Source organism: Merops nubicus, unplaced genomic scaffold, assembly GCF_000691845.1.
Source record: "Merops nubicus isolate BGI_N331 unplaced genomic scaffold, ASM69184v1 scaffold17348, whole genome shotgun sequence".
NCBI lineage: Eukaryota > Metazoa > Chordata > Aves > Coraciiformes > Meropidae > Merops > Merops nubicus.
Window position 1 is genome coordinate 14,230 of NW_008627918.1, and position 24,379 is coordinate 38,608.

The following is a 24,379-nucleotide window of genomic DNA, read 5'->3' on the forward strand; positions in this document are numbered from 1 at the left end:
TATCAAGCCAGTCTCATAATGTATCAACGTACATAAGATGAGAGACTGCTCTCATTCTTACCAGTGTAAGTCTACAACTAGTGTACAAATTCCTGCAACATATGGCAGGTTTTTTCATGTAAGAAACGAAAAATAGAAAAAGACCATGTATACCATTAGTGTACCTTCCATACTCAGTCATTGAAGATTTTACCATTAATGAAGACAAACCACTAAGCTACATAGACTGAGAATCTGTTCAATATTCCCGACACAGAAATCACATTTTTACAGTGTTTATTGATAATTATACTACATGATTGTTTCATATAATGTGACAAAGGGTATGGTGAATATAATTAATTATTTTTTTAAAGGATATGAAATATTTCAAAGATTAATCAAGCAGGTATAAATGAAACTGTAAATACACAGCTGAGTGTAGACCATACTTTTTTTATCTCCTCAATACCCCAGACCCAAGCCTTCTTGCATTTCCTGGTTTGTAAAAACAGATTAAATATACTTCATTCACTCTGAATCTGGGTGAGCATACTCTTTGCCTCCCAAAATACACAGTCATCTTCAGAAATCACTAAAATATAATTTTAAGATGTATTCTTTAAGTCCAGGTTGGGTTTTATTGGTTTGGGGTTTTGTTTTCTTTTTTATATTTTTGCATGACATCCAAGTAAGAGACTTACATGTGAAAGTTTGTTTGGTGACTCCTTGCCGCTGCCTTCCTTCTGCAAAGCCCGGTCTTTGTAGGAGCCCAGGACTTTGGTTGATGGTGCATGCCACTTGGTTTCTGCCATAAATAAATGTGGTTTAATTTCTGAATTCTAAAAAGATGAGTATATTGTACAAAGAAAAAAGGCACATAGTTAGCATCAGGCTTCAAACCTGTATGTTCTTTGGAATCAGAGACATGTATCTTCTTGGAATTTCCTAAGATCTAGTTTTTCAATGATAATTAAAGTTCTACCTGATTTTCATAATTCATGAGGCTTTCTGAAATTCACCAGTAGTTTGTTCCAAGTATTACCTAAATACCACACACCATGTTCTGTTAGACTGTCTGTTAACAGTCCCTGCTTTCACTGTCACATTACATGCTCTGTGTGCATCAAACCTTCCCGTGAGAAGGTGGCTGCACTTCAGCAGGCACTGCATTGCAAAGAACCCTTAGTTTTAAAGATACAGTGGGGTTTTATTACCAGAATGTCTAGTTCCTTCCAAAGTTTCCTCTCGTTCTCTGCCTCCTTCACACTCCAGTGAGCCTGAACCTTGGTGGTGTTCATGGAGCAAAGGGGACTGGCACCTTTTAATGTAAGCAGAAAATCAAGCTGTTTGGGTATTTTTCCTAGAAAAATTAGTTACATGATGAACAACATCACTTTTTCCTCTTCAAAGCAAATATTTGTAAGTGATTTGTTAAAGTAACCATCATTCCTCCCACCAAGAAAGTGTAATAACACTTCCAAATATTTACATGCAATTTTTTTCAAGAGCACACATATCTCAAGTGTGAACAGGCCAACAGGACACTGAGCTTTAACAAGAAATGCATTCTTAGGGCTACATATCCAAAGGTTTTTGCAGTGGAGAACTATGGCAACACATGCTTAACTACTTTATGAACTAAGTCCCACAGAAAGTAACTTTGTAGTTTGGCAGGTTTTCACACTCAGAACAGGTACGCTAGTACCAGAACCATTGCTTTGTATTGTATTGCAAAAGTTAAATTAGCTCATAAAGCAACACACTAAACCCAAGGTTACTATTAGAAATAACTGTGCTAGAAATATGACTCAAAATGCATTTTCATGTGTTTACTGACAAAAAAAGATTCGCTATACTTTTATTTAAATTCTTTGCATTATTTAGCTGCCAGAGACTATTCTGAAACTCCTTGAGGAGTCTCCAAGGTATTGCATATACATCTGTTATGTGGAGTATCTTATCTACAAACACTCATGCCAAAGCAATGTTAAGCTTACAGACAAGGAGTCAAGCTGATGTTTTCAATATTCACATATTTTCTGAAAAGCAGCTTCTGAAAGCCACGTGACAAGTCTGGAATGCTCTTATATTATGCTATGTATTTAGTGTCATAGCTCAACATTTTATAACAGGAGTGTTTTCAGCAGCTATATTTATATGACCAAGTGATAAATTTAAAATAATTTAGAACAGATGTCTCACATAATATTCTTATCCACTGACAGCATATCGGGGTGGTCTTTTATACACAGATAGCTAACTTGTGAACCTTCAGCACCAAGGGGTTAACAGGCATGTGAAAGAAACATCTCTATACTGCAACAGATTTTTAGGGAGAAGAGATCTCTGAAAGAGGGTCACTTTTTTGAGGAGAGATGCTAGGGAATGGATGCCACCACAAGAAGCACAGTAGGAAATAAAGCCTTTGAAGACCATGAAGATAATTTTAAAATCAAATACCCTTCTACTGAAGCAAAAGGAGGAGATATTGTTCTGAGTTACCACTTGATTTCTGGTCTGTTTTTGGGAAAGGAAACCTAAAAACTGTTTGTTATTTACCTGATTTATAAAACAACAATTTGGTCTTACAGAGCTAAAGCAACATGGTTTTAAAATTGTATGGGCATACATGTTACATTAAGGATCAGTAAACCTGTATGTCTTAAAATATGCTACCAGTTTGCAAGCAAATCTATGATACAAAAACATCCACATAAATTTTGCTTCAGAAAGAAGAGGCATGCTAGCTATTGCAAGGTTTAAAAAAAAAAAAGAAAAAAAAGACCAATACCCATCATATCCCACTTGCTGCCTCCACTGGCTGCTCCCACTGGGTCCTGGGTCACTGGAGGAGGACTGGTTGCTTGGAGAACTTCTGTAATGTTGACTAGAGTCATTAACAGTGCACCAAGGTATTTGTGAGGTTTCAGATTTGCACTGGACTGTGTTTCTTTTATAAAATAAATTCATTTTTACAAATAATGCAGTATTATAATTATTAATTTTATTCATTTGGGGAATTCAGAATTTTAATTTAATCTCATAAAACTTAAACAAGTGTTCTAAAAGCATTTTTTAAAATATGTATTTAAAGATACCTAAAAACGCACAAAAAGGAAAAGACTAAGTGCCAAATTCTATTTTCCTTCCATCTAGCTTTACTTCTGAACATGTGGGATCACTCAGGAGTCAGAGCAGCTGCATTAGGTCTCTGAATTTATGTGGGAAGCTGTCATGATGGATCAGAAAGGGTTATTAGTTGCTTTGCATGTATTCCAATTTTCAACATATTAATTTAGAAGATATAATACTTTTTTATTTTTTGACATAGAAGAGCCATAAGAAACCATTTTCATTAATAGTATTATTTTGTACTTATTATTTAAACTTTTGAGTATTTACTTTTGTTTTTTCATATTGTGTTTTTGCTTGGGTTTTTTAAAGGCTATATGTAGAAATGAACGTCTGTACTCAGGGAAGAGGTTAAAAGAGGTAGTTTTGGATTTATGCACAACTCCCAAGGACATGACGTTCAATAAGCAACTTTACTGTTCAGACTGAAAATTTTAAAGATGTTAGTTATTATATTTTGTCTAACAGCCAAACAGTTATAAAATAAGCGGATAGTTTAGTGCCTTATTTTCAGCATGTCTCTCTCTGGGACATATTGACAGGACTGAGCCTCTCTCAATCAACTGAAATAGTCTACTGGCTGCAGATGAATTCAGTTGCATGTCCTTGCTTTTTACCCCCCAGAATTTTGCATTTCTTGCACAGCTTAAGCGAACCAGTCGTAAGGAATGGGTAAGTTATGATCCTGTGTGTTTCCAGACTTCAGACTGATGTTTAGGGAATTGTCCTCAAAACCAGGACATAGGTTTGGACTATCCCAGGCTGAAGAATGTCAATGTCTAGATTCCAAGCCTTCCATATGCTGGAAAAGTGTCTATCCATTAGGCTGCTACACAAAAGGTGGTTACAGAAGCAGAGTCACAAAAATCTGGTCAGTGAATGTCGCACATAGCTCCTTTACAGAAGAGCTGCAGCTGCCTGGTCTTAGGAATGGATCCCAGACTCCAGGTGAAAGGATGTACTTGCCTACAAGTGTGACTGAAAAACCAAAGTACATGGAGACTTCTTGGTGTGAAAAAACAAGAGAGTGAATCTGAAGCTTCACTCTTAGTCACTCGCTATGAACAGCTGTCACAGAATTAGGCATTTTGTGAAAACAGGAGTAGAGCTCAAGGATATGCTTGTATTTCTTAGTGACTAATTGGAGGAAACTCCTTGATCTACACAAAAACATTTGGATTGCCTTTTCAAAGCACTTAACTCTCCTCAGGAACTGTACTAGGAGCATAGGTGTTCAGCTCGTTTTTTAATTTCACACCAGGAACCGTGCACTTAACTGTTCCTTTCACAGTAGTTGAACTGTTGGTGCTTAAGTCTTGTATCTAGCCCACATTTCTCTTGCTTCCTCCTCTTTTTATCATAGAATCCTTTGGATTGGAAGAGACCTTTAAGATCATTATCTCTAAAAGACTAACCAGTTTATCACTGACTTCAATGTTAGCTCATTTTATATAGCACCATGAGCTGCTATAATTTCCCTGTTTTATCAACCTGCTTCTCCCTGCCTGCACTCTTCAATTTGTCCAAACTGATACTGGGCGTCAGACCCTCCGAAATCTCTTCATCATTTTCCTAGCCTTAGTATACACTTTCACCCTTGCAAGACAACTTCTAAGTACTAATCAACCTTACTTCAAACTCTCCTGTTTTAAGCCCATCTTTCTGCCAAGCTATCAACTATGCCATGTGGGCAGGCCTTGCCAATTAGGTACCTTTCTTTTCATGTTTCAAAACTCGCATGTCACAGTCCATTGTTTTCCTCTCTTTTCATTATTTATACTCTGTGCCATGTCTTCTCCAGAATAGCATTTCTGCTTTGCACTTGCTTTCTTTAAGCGATGCAGGAATTTCTTTATGATAAGACATCGCCTCTGTCTTAGCATTTTTTCACATGCTCCACTGAGTGTTAGGAGAAGTACAACTTATGTTTGTGAAGTTCTTTGGAAATGAGGATTATGTCAGAAAGCTTTGTTTTGGTTTGGTTTGGTTTGGTTTTTTTTTTCCCCCTCTGTTTAGACACACAGTATGTTTAATAAAGCTCCATAAATCCAGAAGAATTTCTACACATTGATAGATTGTCCCCTATGCTTGATGTCGTCAAGAATTTCAGTAACAAGACATTATGAAAACCTGAAGTCCTAAAATTGTATATACATGCTTACAGAAATTCTCCTCTCCTTTTTTCAGAGGGTGAAGAGGGGGGTAGGGGAGAAGGAGGATACAAATGATCAAATCATCGTAACTGGAACTCTGTCTTCCCCAGACCACAATACAGACACATTTACAAATATGTATGACTACTACAGGTATATATTTCAAACAATGTAAAGAGTCACTAATTCTTTTCTACTAAATAAATAAATAGTATAGCAGTAGTACTGTCATTATTTCATCCAGAATTTTAAAAAGCTATTTAAGATTAATGTTTTACATTTTAATATCAATTAGATATTTTCAACATGCAGTATTTTTTTTCCTCACAAATTAGAAGGACATCACCCCATGGAAAAAGGGCACAGGACATAATCAGAAATATTTATAAACAAGAAAGGACAGAGATTTCTGCTCAAGACATGTTTTTCCTGAAAAACTTGAAAGGTCAAATGTATTTACAAATTTCAAACTTTAAAAATAATTTGCCTTTTGAAGAAGTATGATTAAATTAGAAGAGAGCTAGTATTTAAGGATACCAGCCCATCATCTAATAGGTGTTACAAATTCAAATCAAAAGCTCTGCTTTGTTTAATTAAAAGCAAAGTAAAGCATAAGGACTGGTAATGAGTTACAGAATCCTTTGAAACTATGCCAATATCTTGGTAACAAGATTAAATAATTAATTTTTAAAGGGATGAATTCATTTTATTTACACCCATTATTTATTTAAATAGGCGTCCAAAAGGTGAGGGACAGGACGTTACTTTGATCAAAAAGTCACAATGCATTTTCCCACTTTATTGATTTGGGACTAAAGGGAAAGGTCAGCTGTCCTCAGCAGCAGGATCCCCAATACAGTCCACTTCCATCACAAACAACAAAAGTCACTTGTTTCAAGTAGGGGGAACTGGGCTCAGTGAATGCTCTTTAATACCACCTCAGAATTACAATTAGTGCCAAAACTCAAAGTAAGGCTTAAAATATAAGTACAACAGTTCTAGAAGGCAGAGACATCTAAACTAAGGCACATTTAGAAAGCGGCAGGCATTAAACAGAGCATGCATTACCTTGCACCATCTGGCAGTTTTCTATCAAAGGAAGTGCTGCGAGGAATGGCTGTCTGAGCCTGCTGGAGAAGCTGCTGGCACTGCAGTCTGTCAGATGTTCCTAGGATTGGAGAGGCACGAGAGAGAGGCTGCCCAGCGGGAGTCGGCACCCGATGCCAAGTGGTATTCCTTCTGAAAGGGGTTTTATACTCACATGGGGTGCCTTCGCTGTCAAGTTTGTATTCCACCATGGGTATACGACAAAGTTCTGAACAACCCCTGGGGGACAAATAAAAATGCTAATCAATCTCACTGGAGGGAACAGAAATCTTGTATTCTACAGTAAGAAGTATAGGCATATTTTAATTCTGGGTGCCCGAAGGTGTCTCATGTAGCACTCTGCAACCCTTCAAAGACTTCAAAACTATCGTGCCAACCAGGTAGGAAACATTTCAAACTAAAGGATTTGCTTTCATGGGCTGAAAAGTTTTTGACCTCTGTCCTTTCCCTTCAAAAAGGAGAAAATACAAAGCTTTCATAAATTAACCTGCAGCTTGAATTTTACATGATAAAAAGTAGTAGAAACAAAACACTCAGAAATCAGAAAACATCAGGTTCAAATAATTTATTAGTGTAAAAATGTACATATCCAAAATTACAGAACATGTTTGTTGCTTTTCAGCCACCTAGATGTTTCTTAGTGGTACTGAGAACTTTCCTTTAGAATCTCACCTTGTCCCCACTGAATGACAGAGCATAGACACTGTGATGCAAATGATTAAGTGGCATCTACTTTTCTATCTATTTTCAAAGTGTACTTTCTAATGCCTCTCTCCCTGGGGTCTCTATGCCTGGAAGAGAAATGGGGAAATGGAAGGAAGAGAGAAACACTAACAGTATTCCCAGCAGTGTAAATTCAGGTAAAAGTAGTGATACTGGTACCCAAACCATCAGCCTGCCTATGGGATATTTGCCGTAGACTCAGGCTGGTGTTGAATCAAGGGTTACTGTTTCAGAAATTACTCAATAGAAGTTTCACACCCACTTCAAGCCAGCACTGCTTATCATGCTAGATATTTTATATTCTCACAGACTGCTTCTCTGTTGCAGTTCCAATTCTGCTCTACCTCTTGAGCTGAGTCTTGACTGAGGATCAAGTTTTGCTTGTGTTGAAAACTCAACATTCTCCGTTTCCAATTAAATTAAAATCACCTGGAGAAAGTGTAATACAGTGTATGTAAAGTGATTACAGTCTTAATCCTGAAAATGTTTTGGCACAAATGACTTAATGCAAACGTGCAGTTCAAATAAATTCTATAGATTCTCATACATGAAACTACTGTGCCCTGAAGCTTCTGAACCAAATCCCAAAGCAACATTTTCACTGTCAGTATTCTGGTAAGCTGATTTTGAAAAAAGATATCCTAAGAATGCTAATTATGTTATTCAAGACTGTTGAAGAGAAGATGCATGTGCAACTGTAACAGTTCTAGATACTCTATATATGCACAGTCTGGTCCAGCCAAATACTTCAGGCTGCTGAATTTTGTGGTTCTAAACAGGCAAACTGTTTATCCTGTTTATATCTCAGTCCCTGCTGGCACAAATCTATGAAAAAGGTAAAGAAAGAACTGTAAAATATAAAGGATAAGGCACTGAGAGCAGAATTAGTATCCAGTGTAGGGTAGAAGACATCAGGATGACGACAAGTTGAAGAGGGGTCACTAAAATGCTCCAAAACAGAACTCAGAATTCCTGTTCTTTTTCAAGGTTACTCCTTGATCAGAAATATCAGTATTATCAGCACCAGTAAAACCTGATGTGTAAACTCTGCTGACAAATCATAGCTAGACATGCTGTAAGCATCAGAGAATTTCACAATAATGATTTTCTGGTTTTAGCTTCCCTGTAGAAGCAAGACCACTTCAACAGTCTCCTCCCACAGACAAGGAATGGGGCTACAGAGCAAACAATGTTACAAGATTATCAATTAATTGTAGAATGTCAACTTGCTATATCTATAGCCTTCTTCCAACATTGAAAATGCCATAGTTATTCAGACCACCACTTCAAACTACCTGAGTTCATGCAGCTATTTTAAAAATTGTTTCACACTTCTGAAAAATCACAAAACACATATTAGACTCATAGAATGATGAACAGTGTGGGATTGTTACTACTTTTTAGTTTGACTCAGCTTCCTAACTGAATAACTAAAGCATTATATAGAAACAACAAACAATAAGCTTTCCTGCAAAGAATAAGAATTTAAAATGTTGTAAAATTTTGTGTTTGTTTACATCACGAAAATGTATTCCTCTGACAAATGACAAAATTTTGCAGAAACAGTGTCCTGGATAAAAGGCTTTCAAGACATTCCTATTTCAAATCACTATAAAAATCTAACATTACTTTTAAGTTCAAAATGGAGCCCAAACAGCGCTGTTCTAACTGCTCCCTCCCAACGTCCATTATTAGAATGGAACTACCTCATATGGCTTCCTTTGTTACATAGACCTTCTAATTTTAATTTAAAACTAGGAAAATAATCAGTTCAACATATAGATGAAAGATTTTACTTCATTGCTTCACAAGCACTGCCTAAAGAATAAACACTGTAGTATACTGAGATATGTAAAGTCATTATTGTAGCTATCTCCTACGTCAGAAACAAATAGAATCAATTAATTCATGCCTGCAATTCAATGAGGATGTCCACCCTCAGCCATTGCCAGGGATCAAAATGTAAATTATCTCGCATAAGAAACCCCACAAAATAAAATGCAACTTCCTGTTAAATACTTAATTGGACCATTTTCTAACTTCTATTTATATTATTGTTACTTATTCCACTGGATGAAGAATATACCAGTATATTCTGGTATTGCATGATAGCTTTTAATTCATTGTTTAATTTTTAATTTTTTTTTAAATTCACTTCAAAGAATATGTAAAGCTGAATATATGTTTAATGGTCTTAAAAAGATTTTAAATTTCTGTTAAACAATTATAGGATATCAACATCTTTTACAATTACAGTCACTATAACATTTTGAATATGATGTTATTTATCAAGCAAGTGTGACCAAGTCTTAATCACACATCAGAAACGACAGCACTTCCTGTCCTTCACTATAGTTTGGTATTAATTAAATCAATCCTTCAACACAAAGCACAGACTCCTATTAATATCTTCAGTTCAAGAGCTCTATTATCCTAGAAAAAAACTGGTCAATAAAACCTACTCTGCAATTACAGAGCATGACTCTACGATATAGGTAGCAGGTCATGACTGCATATTAAAATTGAGGAATCCACTATAAAAATCTGCAACAGTCAAATGGTACTGCAGGAAGCATTATGTTCTGAAACAATTATCAAGTGGTCCCTTAAAGTTTTCAAACTGTGTTAACCAAACTTTTCAGTATTAATTTAAGATTCCATATAAAGGTTCTGTAAAGGGCTTTGTGAAGGGCCTACATTAGGCAAGGTTGCTAGCTAAAAAAGGTAAACATTCATGTCCATGGAAAAGTTAGAAGCTTTTCTGTTATACCTTACCACTATCAACTACTGGGTATTTGGACCTTAACTATCTACTGATTTCATGCATCATGAACAATCTGTTAGGGTAATAGCAAAACTAGAAGAACTGGTGACAATTTAACTTTAGTTCCAAGTATCACAGATCTGAACTGCTGAAGGGGATGCAGGGGTAGAGAAGTAATCACTGATGTTCACCAATGGTATTACACCGATAAATCACCTCCTACTACCACCATTTCGATTTAAATCATTGAACCTTGCTCAGAAAAGAGGTTTTATCTATATCTAGCAGCATAAGTAATTACATTCTTCTGACTCAAACTTTGCATTGAAAAGTAATCACTCCTATCAGAGCGCATGTTTGTTCTTACGCTACAGCAGTTCCCACAAAATGTCACGATGAGACTGAGAACTCATCATGCTGTCTATTAAATTCACAAAATAAAACATACTAATCTCACATAATTATAGGGACTTAACTGAAAAGCAGCTTAATTTTGTAGCTTAATTTTACTTAGATTCACCATGTAGTTAAATAAGACATACATACATTGTCCCTTTTCTGACACTCTGAAGTGCCTCCTGGAGGTAACCCCTCAGGTCCATTGGCTCCCTTTATGAACTACAGTGCAAGTCCAAGACATTGACTAACATTCAAATGGTCTAAGATAACTTTGGTCATAAAATCAAGAAAAAAAATCCAAGTCTGACACCTCAGAAACCTATTAATAGTAGTCCCACTGTGTTAAAGAAAAAAATAAATATACATATATGTGATCTGAAAAACAGTAAATGTGTTTTACTTAAATAATAATTTCACAGCACTAAAGATGTATGCGATTGCTTATGGCAACTTCAGATAAGGCTGCTGCCCACTTTATCACTCCTGGTTTAAGGCAAGTGATAACTCTCTGGCAGTCCTTCCACAGAGCTGAAGAGCTGAAGCTGACAACCCCTCCTTTATGAAGATACATTCATTGTCTTTCTGATCTTCATTACTATTCAGTTTTAAACAGAATCTTTGTGTTGGTAAGCTGACAAACAATTCAGAGGCCTCCTGAGAGCCTCTATGCCTGTATTGTTGCATGAAAAAGACAAGAGAAATACAGGCAGGAGGTTGTATGAAAGGAGCTAGTCAGCAAGTAAGAGAAATAAAATAAAAAGAAAAAACAACCCACACAACAAAACAAAACAATGAAGATGTTTGGCTTACATGTATGATCAGTAAGGCAGTAACAACCCCTGCAGTTTCTGCTGATGGAAACTAGGACACAAGCAGTGCAAGCCATATTTCGAAATCCCAGAGAATGAGAAAACTGCTACATCAAAAGACAACAACTATAAGGAATAAAGGCTTGGCAGGAAAGAATAATCACTAGAAAAAACAGATGAATAGGAAAGAGTTCTGTGACTAGCCTTCAAAATTCACCATGAGATTGGGAGGTGAAGAAGAGCTGGAAAACCAATGGCAGGGATGTAAAAGTTCTATTATGGTCCAACTTAAGAAATGAAAATGAATAACAGAGGACAAACAAAATAACGGGTATAGCACCAAATGAAGATCTAAGTCTTTGAGCTCTCAAAGGACTGAGTTCATAATGAAACCCGATTTTGAAGTAGTGTTTAAGATACTGGAGAGTCAAGATTACAAGTAAGACCTCACATGAGGAGAAAAAGGAAAACAGAAATGATCCTCAACAAGGAAAACCAAGTAGATTATGTTCCCCAGGGAGAGGTCATACAGTCTCCAACCCTGGAGTTTTTGAATCCTTGACTGGATAAAGCCCTGAATAACTTGGCTTGACCTCATAGCTGACTCCAATCTGAGCAGGAGGCTGAACCAGATAATCTCCTGCAGTTCTTTCCAACCAGAATTATCCTATGATTCCATGAACTCAGAAGGTTTTCAATGAGGTAGATCAAATCACTTGCAGTTTCTGCAGATATGTGGCACATTCCAACCCAGACATAACAAAAATGGATCCTAAAATATGTTTTATGTAATAATAGGTATATATACCCTAAGTTATTTACAATTAAAAACTTCTTTGCTAGCCCAGAACTGAGTGGGCAATATATTAACTTCAAAATGACAAAAATATGTGGTGGTCTTGATTTTTTTTCAATTATATTGGATAACAGAAAGAAAGAGGGAAAAAAAAAAGTCTGGAACTCCTTTTTACATCTGCCTGTAGATACAATCGTCGCTTTGCCTGGCATTTTTGGTTTTCTTCTGCTTGACTGTAGTAACTGAACACATAATAAACATTAGCAATTATAACTAACTCCTGCTATAAGTTCACTCATAACTAAATGTAAGAAAAACTCAAAGACTTGTTACTTGGATGAGAAATACGATAAGCATCAGAGAATTGTTTTCAACTTTGTACATTTTTAGTTTATAGTTCTTTTGTTAGACTACTTCTGGGTGAAGACCATATGTTACATACACTGCCTAGGTTCTCCTTTGTTTTGACACAAATCAGAATAGGAAAAGATGCTCATACAATACCATTTCAGCTTCCCAAAGATTACAGTGAGGCTGTATACTTAGCCTTACTCCCTTAAGTACAACAAATTTCAGGAAAGATGTTAAAATGCTAATTGCATATACTGACAAAGGCCAAGTTTACACACCTTTTTCTTTGAAAGTTGTATTAAGAATAAAGCTAAAAAAAAAAATTACAAAAAGTGACAGAAAATTTTTTTTAACAATAAAAAATTAATTTTCTTTTATGCAGAAAAAATAATGATGTTTTGGTTATTTAAAGAAGAGACAAAGCACATGGTACATGACATATTAAAGATGGGAGAGAGTGCAGCCCATACCTTATGCCTAAGCTCTGCTGTTTGCTGGTGCTGCCTCCCTTCCAAAGGCAGGAGTGACAGGGACTTCACAGTGAGGGGGAGAGCCCAAAGGTCTTATTGTGACACTGAGCTTCTATTAAGACTTGCACTTAAAATGTAACAGCCTAGGTTAAAATCTCTGGTGCTAATCAGTTCTGACATTTGTTTTTGCCAAGAGTCTCCACCAGGCTAAATCACAGTGTCTATGCGTCATTCCCTGAATCTAATAATATTATAATAAGTACATAATGGTGTAAGAGATACAGTAGTTCTGACTAAAGAAAGTTAAGCATTTTCTACCATTTAATTTTTTCTTGGGTACAGAGGATTAACTTTTGCCAGTGATATGGCTTCCAGGTAATATATTTTCTTAGTGCTAGTTCTTTCAGTTACCTCTGAACCCCACCAAATCTGGAGTTTTCAGGTATATGCAGCTTCTTAGGTTAGTAATTAAAAGCTTTGATACAACCAAATTCTACTTTTACAACCACAAGTTCAGTTTCAGGTTTTTCTGCTTTAACTCGCCTCAAGTCTTGTTAGTCCGGCAGTAGCCTGCCAGCAAATCTAGAACCAATTTCTTTCTAGCTCAGAAGGCTTAATTTAAAAAATATAAAAAAATTTGAAGTGCCTATAAATGATCCCACCAGCTTATAGCAAACACCTCTGGGAGAAGATTTTAATTCCTCCAAACAGCAAACACTTCTACTTTCTAAAAACTTTTTTTTTTTTCAAACATTCTATACCCTGCTAGTTATCTGGTACTTTTAAAAAGCCACAGAAACACAACTGTCTTACAAAATCACAATTATTTAAGAAGAGCAAGCATTAGGACTAGAAAGCACATAACATCATTACACCTATTTCATTTGTAAGACAAAGTTTGCAAAGTTCAAGAGAATAAAACAACCTCAAAAGAAATGCAGTAGTACTTAATAATGGCCCCCAGGCAGTTTCAGTCATCGCCACTAAAATATTTCCATTTTCAAAATTACCTACAACAGCAAGAAAAGAAGTCTGCTACTTGTTCAGACCAACAGTTGGAAACTACCACTGCTACATTTCTTACAGTGGTTATACTTGAGCTTCTGTTTCATGCTCAGTCTTGGAAATTGTTTAAAGTTTCGTTCATTTTCTAGACTTGCTAACAATTGTTTCTTTGGAATTGCTTAAGCAGTTTCTCTTTATGTATTATGGTAGCTGAACTAAGACAGACACCTAAGTTTCAATCTAGTAAGATTCTAGCAGAATCTGCAGTTCAACACAGATTTAGAAGTACTTGAATCCCTTGATTGGATTTGACTGATTAAGGATATAGTGTCCCATGAGCATTGCGGGGAGTCCACCAGTGAAAGCAAATTACAATTAACTTCATTATTCTCTTGTTAAAATATGTATAATTCCAGGTACTGCACTGCAGCACTAGGTAATACTGACAACAACAGAAGAACAAATCAACAGTTTTAAAGGGAAAGATACAGCATATAAATAAATGACACAAAGATACTTTTTCAGATCTGAATACAATGACCAACATGTTTGTTCTAACACTGCTTTGTACTTTAAAGAATTTATGTTTTAAATAGCAATTCCTCTTTCCGTCTAAATATCATCCTGGTGTCATGCCAATAATTATAATTTCTCAATTTTTGCATCATTATTTAATTGCTGGAGTAAACTGAAAACAGCAGGTTTGTCTCAAGTTCATTAATTTTACAGGATAGTAAATGAAAGGCTTTATTCCATGACCACTTTTGCATATACTGTTATCGAGACTATAAATAGAAGAACCTACAATAAGTAATGGAACACATTTATTGAGCAGAATTTTCCTCTCTAATTTGCTAATCACTTTGTAATATTCCTTTGCAAGCACCTTCAAGATTCTGAGTAATTTATCTTCAATCTGAAATAAATGAACACAGGCCAGTTTGCAGAAAAAAAAAATTCACTGTTAAAAGTTCATTGCTAATATTCTCAGTGTATGCACACTTAGGCTTTTTTTATTTTCTTTTAAAATGCAATGAACTGATACACTGAGGATGATTTGTGGCTAAGCTAAAAGAAAAAAATAAAGAACTCGATTAAATATCTGCAGTTCACCTGATTTTTTTCCAAGGGACAGGGACTGCTTTGGAAACACCCTTGCACACTTGAAACTCATTTTAATTTGAAGGGTATAATTCCCAAGACACACCATGGCACTCATGTCCAATCTGTGTAAATTCATTTCAGAGTCCGATTCCAGCAAGGAACCATGGCTAATAAGCAACATAAAGAGAAAGTACTCATTGCTTTGTATTCCTATAACCCAGCAGTGGGAGCTAAGCAGAAACTACTCTTTGAAGCCGTGGAAATTAGTTGTTCTCTCAGTAAATGACAGGCATAATAAAATAATGTATGGGGATTCTTCATGAAATGATGAATTATTTTTTTACTACAATTATCTTTATATTATTGTAAATGTATGTAATTTTTTGATGCAACTGATTTCTATAGAAACAAAGATTAATATATCTATGCACTGTGGACAAGAACTTAGTGGCTGAACTTGAAAGTCCAGATTATGGCATTTAAAGCAAAAATTTTTCATAAGCTACCAATATGTACCCTGAGAAATAAAGCTGAGATAGAGAGGGGAAAAAAAACCCAACCAAACAAAACAACAACTTCCAAAGATCATATAGGATGGGTCACACTTTCAAGGTACTTATTTCAGGCTCCTATCTACTATTCTATATATGTCACACAGACTGAAATATAATTTCTTAGAAGAAAATCTCTAAAACCAGCTGTGAATGAAAGCAATAATTATTGAAGCACATATGTGAAGCTTTTTCCTGCTTTTGAATCAACATTCTTCCAGACATGCAGCATGTGGATCAAGGATTCATGGACCCTCAGCTCTGAATGAAATATCTGTATGTTTCTGTTGTGAGTGTTATCTGATAATTTTTAGAGCTACCTGACAGTAAAAACGCTCTCCCCTGATGAGCTGGCACATCTGCCTTAACTGTTGCTCATGGATAGACAGTGGAAATCACCCACAGAGACTCAATTCTATCCTATATATCCATGTAGAGATTCTCCAAGAACAGTGACATTTCTTGTCAAAGGAAGGTGAAATGGATTCTATTTTTCCATATACTTCTGCTTTGCATTCAAAACTATTTCTGGATAAACCTGATCCCAGAGTGCAAGAGAGACATGAATGTTCACTGGACCAAGCCTGGCAAAGGGTTGCAAAGATGTTTAAAGGATCAGAACCTCTGAAACACAAGGGGAGGTTGACAGCTTTTGAAGGTTTTTCCCAGTTTGGTGGCACTCAGTTAAAATTCCTCCTACGGACAGACTGAGTGCCATGTTTCACACTGATTTGGGATTTTAACATTTTAATTCTAAAAATATAACAAAGAAGATAAAAACAATTCATATAGTATGTATTTTTCCATCAGGGCCTATAAAATACACGTTTTTACCTACAGTATAATAGGATAGCTCATTAGGCTCATATTCTGTCAACAGCTTGGAAATGTATACCAAACAAGTCAGTGAAAATTCATACCCAGAAGCAGATGGTGAGAATAGCAAAGCTAAGCAAAGAGAGGTTTAATTGCAAATTCTATCCAACTAAGCAAAACGTTGCAATTCACAGTCATTTTCTTCAGAAAGGAACGCAATGCATCAACATGCAGGTTGAGGCAGGGGAGGGCACTTCTGTGTCATTCATCAGGCCAACGACTGCTTGGAGAATTGCCACCAATTAGACAGTATTCGTGTACAGTTGGCACCAACTTCATAGTTCTGCACGCTACGTAAAATTTTATGGCTTGTTGTCTTGCCAAAAGCAACACATCTAATGTTTTTTTCTGTTAAATTAAAAATCAACAAGAGATTTGAAGTTGGCCTTCTAAAAGAAGACAAGTAATTTAATTTACTCTTGTACAGTTTTCACTAGAATGAGCCAAATTAACAGTGCCTAGACAAGGTATGTGAGAAATATACTCACATCATTATAAAATTTCAATTTTTCCCTACTTCTTCTGTACCTCATAACATGCAAAAATGAAGGGAAGTGCAGTGCAAGAATCTTTCTGGAGTGCAGTGAAAGAATCTTTCTAGAGGAAGACTCTAAGACTTGGTACCACATATGTCCACAAACCAGCATTTCACGATTTTTGTTAAAATTTCAGCTGAAGAGAAAATGAACCAAAACTTTTTCAAAGGTCCAGACTCAGAGAAATGTCAAAGACAGACAAGGTATAGTTTTCAGAGAAGGACTGCCAATTTTCAAATTTAGTATTGAAATATAAAATTCTCCTGTGGAAGAATTTACATCAGTATTCATAACAGTTCCATCACGATGCTCCGAAGTTTGCTTCTTACTCTTTCAAAGACATATAAAAGTATAAAACAATCCCATTTTGTCTTCTGTTACAAGTCAATAGGAGTTTTTGGGAAAAGACTGCTTTAAGAGTCTCAATAATATTATCACTGAACATTAGAGAGAATATCCATTTGCTGAGGTCCCCCAAGAAAAGAGCCATCATTTAAAGTGACAGAGAAAAAAACCCAAACAAACAGATACAGAAGTCACATTGAGAACTGTTGCTTGTTACCTTCTAGGTGCTCCATCCTCATGTGGTTGAATAATGACCACTTTTACTGTCACCGATGTACGTAAAAGGTCAATCATTTGTTCATGAGTCAAAGTTGCCACAGCCACTTTACAGATCTCAACTAGGCGGCTCCCCTGCCGTAGGCCTGCCTTCCATGCAAAACCAAAGGGCTCTACATCAGCCACTATCCCTTCAAAGTTCACGTGGAATCCAAGTTGGCCCAACCCATTCCTCCGAAGGGTCATTTCCGTGGTTTCACATCCTCTGGTCACTATCTAAAGAAGTATCAGATTGTTACATTATTGTCAGGACACTCACTTCTTTGGACACAAACACATCTTTTTTCAAACACTATAAAGCCACATGTGGCTTGACATTAAACACCTTTAATAAACTAATACTGACATTTAACATTTGTGTGGTTGAATGAAGGTTTCCGGATAAAACATAATGAATAAAACATTTCATAATGCTAAAAATCTTACATCCCCAGAGGAAACAGCCGACCTGTGTAAAGTTCCTTCCCCCTTGCCTGACATTAACACAATACCATTTATATCTTATTGAAAACTTAACGGCTGCTGTAGTTTCAAAACCGAAAGCAAGCAAAATGCTGGTTGGTTACTTCATTCCTGTTGGCTGGCTGACTGTAGATCTGCAGGCACTTTTTCTTCAGTATTAGACAGTATTAAACTGGAGGCATGAGGCAAACAGAGAAATGCTTCAGTTCTAGCAGCTTTTCTTCCTCAAGAACATAGCACTGAAGACAGTTTTTGAAGATTTTGCCCTGTAGTCAGATTCCTAACTACCTCTATCTCCAGATGTGTACATCACTAAAATGCATTAAGAGTTTTCATGTCACTGGGAAACTTAGGAATAAGAAAATGACTCTCTTCATACTCAAAGAAAAGTAATTCTGTCATTAAATAGAGTAATCGAAATCCTTGAAATTCAGACTTCGCTAAGGTTTTTTCCTATATACTACGTAACAAATCCTTAACAGTTTTACCCAGCAAAAAAATTAATACAATAGCATGCATGCTGGAATACTGCACCAGGCTCAGAAGAACAAATTCTAGTCCATCTTAAAAGGTTAGTTTTTGAGTTACCCTAATGTTCTCTTCTGTCAGTGTCACAAAACCAGTGCATATTTTAGCTACATTATTACAATTACAACAAAAAATTAACCACTGTGAAATGACATCATTAAAAAAAGGTTGTTCATAATGCATGTCTTTCAAAGATCTCACAATACTTTATAACACTCCAGAGAGGTAGGTATCTGTCCTTTAAAGATGCGCATGTTATGATACAGATCAAGATACCAAGATCATGCTGCATTAAGAGCAGTTCCACAGCACAATGTTATTCCACAAAGGTGTTCACACTGTTTATGGTTAATTTTAGCATGCGTTACAAAGATACAGAAATCGCTCAACTTCAGGCGTCAAATATAATGTGCTTTAGTTAGGAGCTTAGTGTCCTGTATGGTCAGTTGTACAGGATAGGTCTTTGTAAAGGTTGTTTTATAGCTCGAGCTTAATTCAGAAGGCTATTTTGGAAGAGTCATTCTTCCCATGCATTGTGTACTTGAGCCAGAATCTCGGCAGCCTAGCTCACTTGCTTATTGTGTACTTCCCACAAAAACAGGACCTAATCTAATTCAGGGCTGCATGGTGAAGGAGTGAGACTGTGCAGCTAGTGAGTTGGTATTGTGGCTGGATAAGGCTGTCATAAAACCAATCCTTTCACTACCCAAGTCAGAGGCAGCTGACAGGTACAGTTCCATGGGTGCAGATCAGTTTTAAACTAAGACCCTACTACCATTGCGCTGTCCCTTGTATGGCATTAGCACTTGGGTAGCCATGCAGACAAATCGGAGGTGCGACAGCCCTGAAAAACAGGGTGGTTTTTAAAATGGTGTTCCAAAGGGGTGGCAGGCAGGGAATAGAGGGGACTATTGCCTTCACTGGAAACTGTTATGACGGTATGTCTCTATCATCCACAAACAAACTTAACACATAGCAAATATTAAGCTCTAAGTAACTTTCATGGCTTCCTTTTTACATTTCCTATTTAGACAAACCTCTTGTCCAAGTTTGTTACAGAGCCGGAGACGAGCGGCCTAACTTCGAGTCCCCTCCCAATCCAATGGCTGACTAGAAAAAACTTTGGAGTGCTTGTGTAATTTGTGCCTGCAACCTGGTCAGTGACTGAAAGCCACAGTTTTCTGCACCTTAGTAAGTTTTAAAGCACTACTGCCTTGACAGAATTTTTCTATATGGATATCTGTCACTCAGCAGAAAAAAAGCGGTTCCCATGTATGCAAGTTCTAAGTGCTGCAAACCCGTCAGTGATGCATTTTCTGACCCAAGGCAGTTGCTCCATGCTCATGCTTTTAACCTGCAATAAACTCAAGGTAATGAAATTCCGTCAGCCCTCACTCATTAAGGGCTAATCTTCTTTGCACTGTGAAACACTGGAGAAAGTTCTTGCAAAGACATGATAGGCTGAGAATCATTTTCTGGCAAATTTAAGCTACTTAAACCATAACACTTTGACTTCATAAACCTTCCAGTTATTTCTGAAGATGTAGCCTTCAAAGTAAAAATGTTAAAGTCAATCTTGAGATGCCCAAAATGTACTCTGGAGGCTTTGTTTACAAAAACATATCCTAGGTCTTCCTATCAAAAAAGCTATTTTCTTTGCCATTAGTCAACTCTGAATTTTTGGTAACTTGTAGAAGCTTCCCCTTTTAAATAGAAGTTTCTGTTGTGTTTATAACTGTGCATGTAGTATTAGAGCTATGGAGCATGCTGACAGAACTAAACTTTAACTCTTCTCTTTCCAGCTCTGAGGTTCATCTTCAGTCACAACTAATTTTCAAAAAGACTTCCATAATTTACAAACTAGACAAGTGAGGATGAAATTTTCAGCTCTTCATTAGTTTTCCTACACCTCTGTCACAAGTTTCTAAAATGTACTTAGTCAGGCAGTGGAAAGATTATGCTATTATAGCTTTTACAGAGTAACTTCACCTAAAATATAGTGCTGCTCCACTTCAAAACAGGTCATTCTGCTTACTCGGCTGCCGTTTCACTCAACATGTGGCTGTGCATGGACTAAGAGATGACTTCTCTGAATGCATTTAATAGAGATGAAATTAAAAGATAGAGATTCTATAAATTCCTTTAAAAAGGTGAAGAGGTTGTTCTAGTATACAGGCTTCTAAAGAAATTTTGTCTACTTAGATTCTAGTCTAAAGATCCATTCAGCATTTTTATTTAATCTTCTATCACTCTGCCATTCTCTGTTATCCTAAAGCCCAGAATCACTGCTCTTTCTGCCTTCAAACACAGCCTAACGAAGTTCATCTGTAGGTTGCTCCTGCTGCCCTTTCTACTTTACATCACCAGATATTCTCCCCCATAAATACAGATCTGAATCTAGACTGACAAATACCAGCTCTTTTTTAGTCCTGAATGGACTCTTTTGGTTCAAACCAAAATCACAGACTCAGCTTTTCACATCTTTGCTCAATCTGTATATTGCAATAGGTTTCCTATTCATCTGCATGATTTAAACCCAGGCAACAAAATGTAGTTATTTATTTGACAATCTCATTTAGTAGCTGCAACATTTTACCCACTGGTTTTAAGAAATGCTTTTACTAGTGACTTAAAAGGGTTAATCATCTGGTCACTTAGGTTTTATATCACATCACTATTCAACCTTTCATCTTTAGCATTTGCTGGTACATGTGGTTGTTGACCTTGGTTATGTTCTGAGTCACATAAAAGGTTTTTAAAGTATCTATATGAAGTGTGGAACCAGAGTTTTAAATGTTTTTTAGTGGTTGTAATGGTCACATCTGAGAAGGCATTCAACAACATAAAACAAGGGAAAAACATTAATATGCAGCTTTCAAAAGACAGGACGAAGCAGGGGAAAAGGAGAAAAATATGAAATAAGAAACAGGGATAAAAAAGTATGAAAACCAAGTAATGCCAGCTAATTCTTTTAAGCACTGTGAAAATTGGATAGGTTGCAGTGAAAGAGAGAAGGCAGACAGAGTTCATTGTAATAGATACTTGAAGACAATCTGGGTTAATTTGGCAGCAACTGATGGTAAATTTTTGAAGCTTAAACCAATTTGTCATTATTTAACCCAAAATTTGACCATAAAAAAGAAGTAGAACTAAAATAAATATAGATAACCATCTCACCTGAGCTTTTAATGGCTGATTTTTAAAGATCTATCCTCAGCAACTAGAATATTTCCATGTTTTGTAAAACCAAGTAAGTGAAAAACAGCAAAAGAAGTCATCATTGCTGATGACAACAGAAGCTTTCACTAGAACTTTGAACCTTGTTTTCCATCTGGATTAAGCCATTTATATTTTTCATTTAGCAACACTTAATAGGAGCAAGCTCTGTGTACAATATTTTTCAGAAAGGAAATATCTGAGAGAAATAAAACTGAAGACCTTAATGGAAAGTAGACTGTAACAGTGGCAAGAAGGGTTTAAAGACATTCATCTACTGAAAGATTAATTATACTTAGGAAGAAATAGGTTATTATTTAGAGCATGATATTGAGCAATGCTAAATGAGACTGCAGAGCTACAGAGGCACTAAAACATCAGTTGCAAGCCAATTGCTCCAGTGTGAAAATGGTAAGCATAATGATTTCTTTTCAGTGCAGGTCTTTCTCATGTAAACAGAACTGAGACCATCTAGATCACTTAAATTAAGATCAAAGGGTGAAGGGTAGCCACACGAAGTATATGCATCAGCACTTTTACTCTGGAGTTCCTGTCAGTTCATTCGTACTGACTGAAACGGTTACAGGACAGTTGTGCTAACAGGGTCATCAAGTATTTGAAAAACTTGACCCAGTCAGCTGTAAAAAATTGCATTAAGTGGTCTAGTTTTCTTTACTTCCTGCAGTTGCTTAGTACAGAGGAACAAATAAGTAGGATCACACCAATTTTTTTGTCTAATACTCACATGGGTTATTATAAAAAGTCAAAGTGAGTGTATTTCTTAGGTTAAGATTTTGTTTATATTTTAATTAAGGCATATTTCTACCTACAAAGGTGTGATTTGACAAGTTACAGCAAGAGAAAACAAAAGCTCAACTTTTCAATCCTGATTTAAACACTGACACCATCCATGGCCTTGGGCAAGTCAATCAGATTAGTGGTATCGGACTCCTCATCCCTAAAAAGGGGTTGGTAAGACTTATCCCATGAGCTGTTGTTAGGATTATTGCTTATAACGCTCCCTGAAGACTGAAAACACTCCCAAAGTATAAGCATTTTAAATTTAGATCTCAAAGGAAACATTGACAAGTAACTCTTCATAAAAAATATGGAATTACAATTTAGAAACTGTACTTACTTCAAGTCTTTGAACAATTTCTCTGATGTCTTCAGCACAATTATCTGCTGCAGACAGAAGAATACATTCTCCTCTTTCATAAAAGATTTTGATGCTCATTAATCCAGACGTCCATCCAATAACATCTCTGCAGGAACAGTTAAACACAACATTTTTTGATTCCTTTTCAATCAACATGATAAACTCGTTGGAGATTCCAAGGAGACATTCAATGTCAGCAGACTGGCCAAAATCTCGTGCAATCACATTCCACATAATTGCTCCAACACTGAATAGATGTGCATCTTTCCTTGGTTTCACTTTTTCCTTTTTTTTTGCCCCTAAAGTAATAAAGCTAAATTTTGCTGAAGTATCCACTGTAGCTGTGGTAACAAAATTCTCTGCCAGATCTTTCAAGTATTCTTGACGTGTCCTTGTGGCCATGGCTCGAAATTTTTCTGACTTATGAGCCGCATTTTCAGCATTAATAACTTTGGCTAGAAGGAAGTCCCTAAAGACTGCTGATTTGGGGAAAGTTACTCCTTTGGGAATGGGTGGACCAAATGGAGGTACATCTTTTGATCGTGAAACACCAACACTGGAAACAGAAAGAAAAAAATACAATGGTTAATTCCCAAATAAATAAATAAAAATCACACAATAAGAAGAGTTCTGGCCTGTACAGTCCATTTACACAGTTTGATTTAGCTTCAACATGCCAATTTTCAGACATTTTAGACACAGCGAAGAAAATGTTTGGGTTGTCTGTTTTAAAGTGTTTTTTTCTTTCAAATATATAAAAGACAATATGGATGTAGCTTACTAACACAAAAAAAATCAAGGATGACTTCTTATGGTGTCACTGTCTCCTTTAATGGAATAAAAATAAAAATCCTTTGTGGGACATAAATGAGAGAAGTGGTTTCAAGTAATTTTTTTTAATAAGTCTGGCTATCATTTCCAGCTGTCACTCAGCTGCATGACCATAAACGTAAGGAATATATAAACAGAACCAATTTATTTTACTCCTCAGACATTTTGCTACAATGAAGTGTGAAGACAAATTATTGGTGTCAAACATGTCTATGATGGGAGTATTTTGCACCTGTTTAAATTGCCTACTCTACTTTTATAAAATTTCAAAACACTTGCAATTCTTCATCTAGACAGTTCACAGTAAGATCTAAAAGAAACAGGAATATTTTCTCACTGATATAACTATATCTACACCTGATACCTATGTAACGTATTTCAACTGAAAAAGGATTTCAAAATACTGTGCAAACCACACACAACTACTACTGTTTGACTGAAATGCAGTCATATTTGGGATGACAGACATAATTTAGTAATAAGAAAGATGTAACTTATGAAATGGCATGTATTATGAACAAAAAAAAAGCTACCGGAACAAAATCAAGATAGCCTAAGTTCTAAAAGACAGCTAAAAGACAGTAATATGACCAGATCTCATGATGTACATGAATTTCATTCTAAAAAAACAAATAAATAACATTTATACATGCTAAACCTGCACCATTATGCTTAAAATGCTTATCATTATTTGCACAAATCCAAATCAGTTCAGAGGTATGCTTCCGCTCCCTGCTAGAACTCATGATGCAGTAATTTAAATGTGAGTGAAGGTGATCTGAAACTTGAGATGTTTGTCCTCAA

At 36.1% G+C, this 24,379-nt stretch overlaps 1 protein-coding gene across 1 annotated transcript in view; it reads right to left on the minus strand.

Annotated features, from left to right (window-relative positions):
- The window catches only part of SIPA1L2 (signal-induced proliferation-associated 1 like 2), a gene marked incomplete at its 3' end in the record, with an annotated part of 62,585 nt that overhangs the window by 10,757 nt on the left and 27,449 nt on the right, over positions 1 to 24,379 (minus strand). Inside the window, exons 7-12 of the mRNA XM_008946509.1 lie at positions 22,724 to 23,300; positions 17,321 to 17,595; positions 6,336 to 6,593; positions 2,774 to 2,857; positions 1,197 to 1,300; positions 684 to 787 (exon numbers count right to left, since the gene is read on the minus strand). Of these exons, the coding sequence (XP_008944757.1) occupies positions 684 to 787; positions 1,197 to 1,300; positions 2,774 to 2,857; positions 6,336 to 6,593; positions 17,321 to 17,595; positions 22,724 to 23,300 (1,402 nt within the window). The remainder of the gene's footprint in view (positions 1 to 683; positions 788 to 1,196; positions 1,301 to 2,773; positions 2,858 to 6,335; positions 6,594 to 17,320; positions 17,596 to 22,723; positions 23,301 to 24,379) is intronic.